The 362-nt window shown below is 62.4% G+C and overlaps 1 protein-coding gene across 1 annotated transcript in view; it reads right to left on the reverse strand.

The window, feature by feature from the left end:
• Positions 1-348, reverse strand: part of LOC104493710 (pepsin A-like) — a gene marked incomplete at both ends in the record, with an annotated part of 869 nt that extends 521 nt beyond the window's left edge. The window contains one exon of the mRNA XM_010136439.1: positions 140-348. Within this exon, the coding sequence (XP_010134741.1) occupies positions 140-348 (209 nt within the window). The remainder of the gene's footprint in view (positions 1-139) is intronic.
• Between the last annotated feature and the right edge of the window lie 14 nt (positions 349-362).

A 362-nucleotide genomic window follows, 5' to 3' on the forward strand; every position in this document is an offset into this window, starting at 1 on the left:
CGCCCACCAGCAGTGCCAGCACCGAAGAGGGGTGAGGCTCCTGCTATGCTCCACGGGGTGTCGCATCACCGGAGAATGGTGCTGGGGGGAGCCAAATCCTCGGCGAGAGCTCGGCGGGTCTGGCCAGAGCGGGACTTACGCGCTCAGGTAGACAGAGAAGAGGTCCTGGGAGATGAGTTCCTCCGACATCATGTTGTCAAAGACAGGAGTGGCCCCAGAGGAGGCGATGCTGGGGAACGCCAGCCCCAGGATGCCATCGAAGGGCATGTAGTAGAAGAAATCGCCAGGCTCAGTCTCAGCCAGCCCGAAGATCTGGTTGGTGACATCGAGATCCGCGACCTGCGCGGGGAGACGGGGAGAAG

This window comes from Buceros rhinoceros, unplaced genomic scaffold (assembly GCF_000710305.1).
Source record: "Buceros rhinoceros silvestris isolate BGI_N320 unplaced genomic scaffold, ASM71030v1 scaffold20475, whole genome shotgun sequence".
Taxonomy (NCBI): Eukaryota; Metazoa; Chordata; class Aves; order Bucerotiformes; family Bucerotidae; genus Buceros; species Buceros rhinoceros.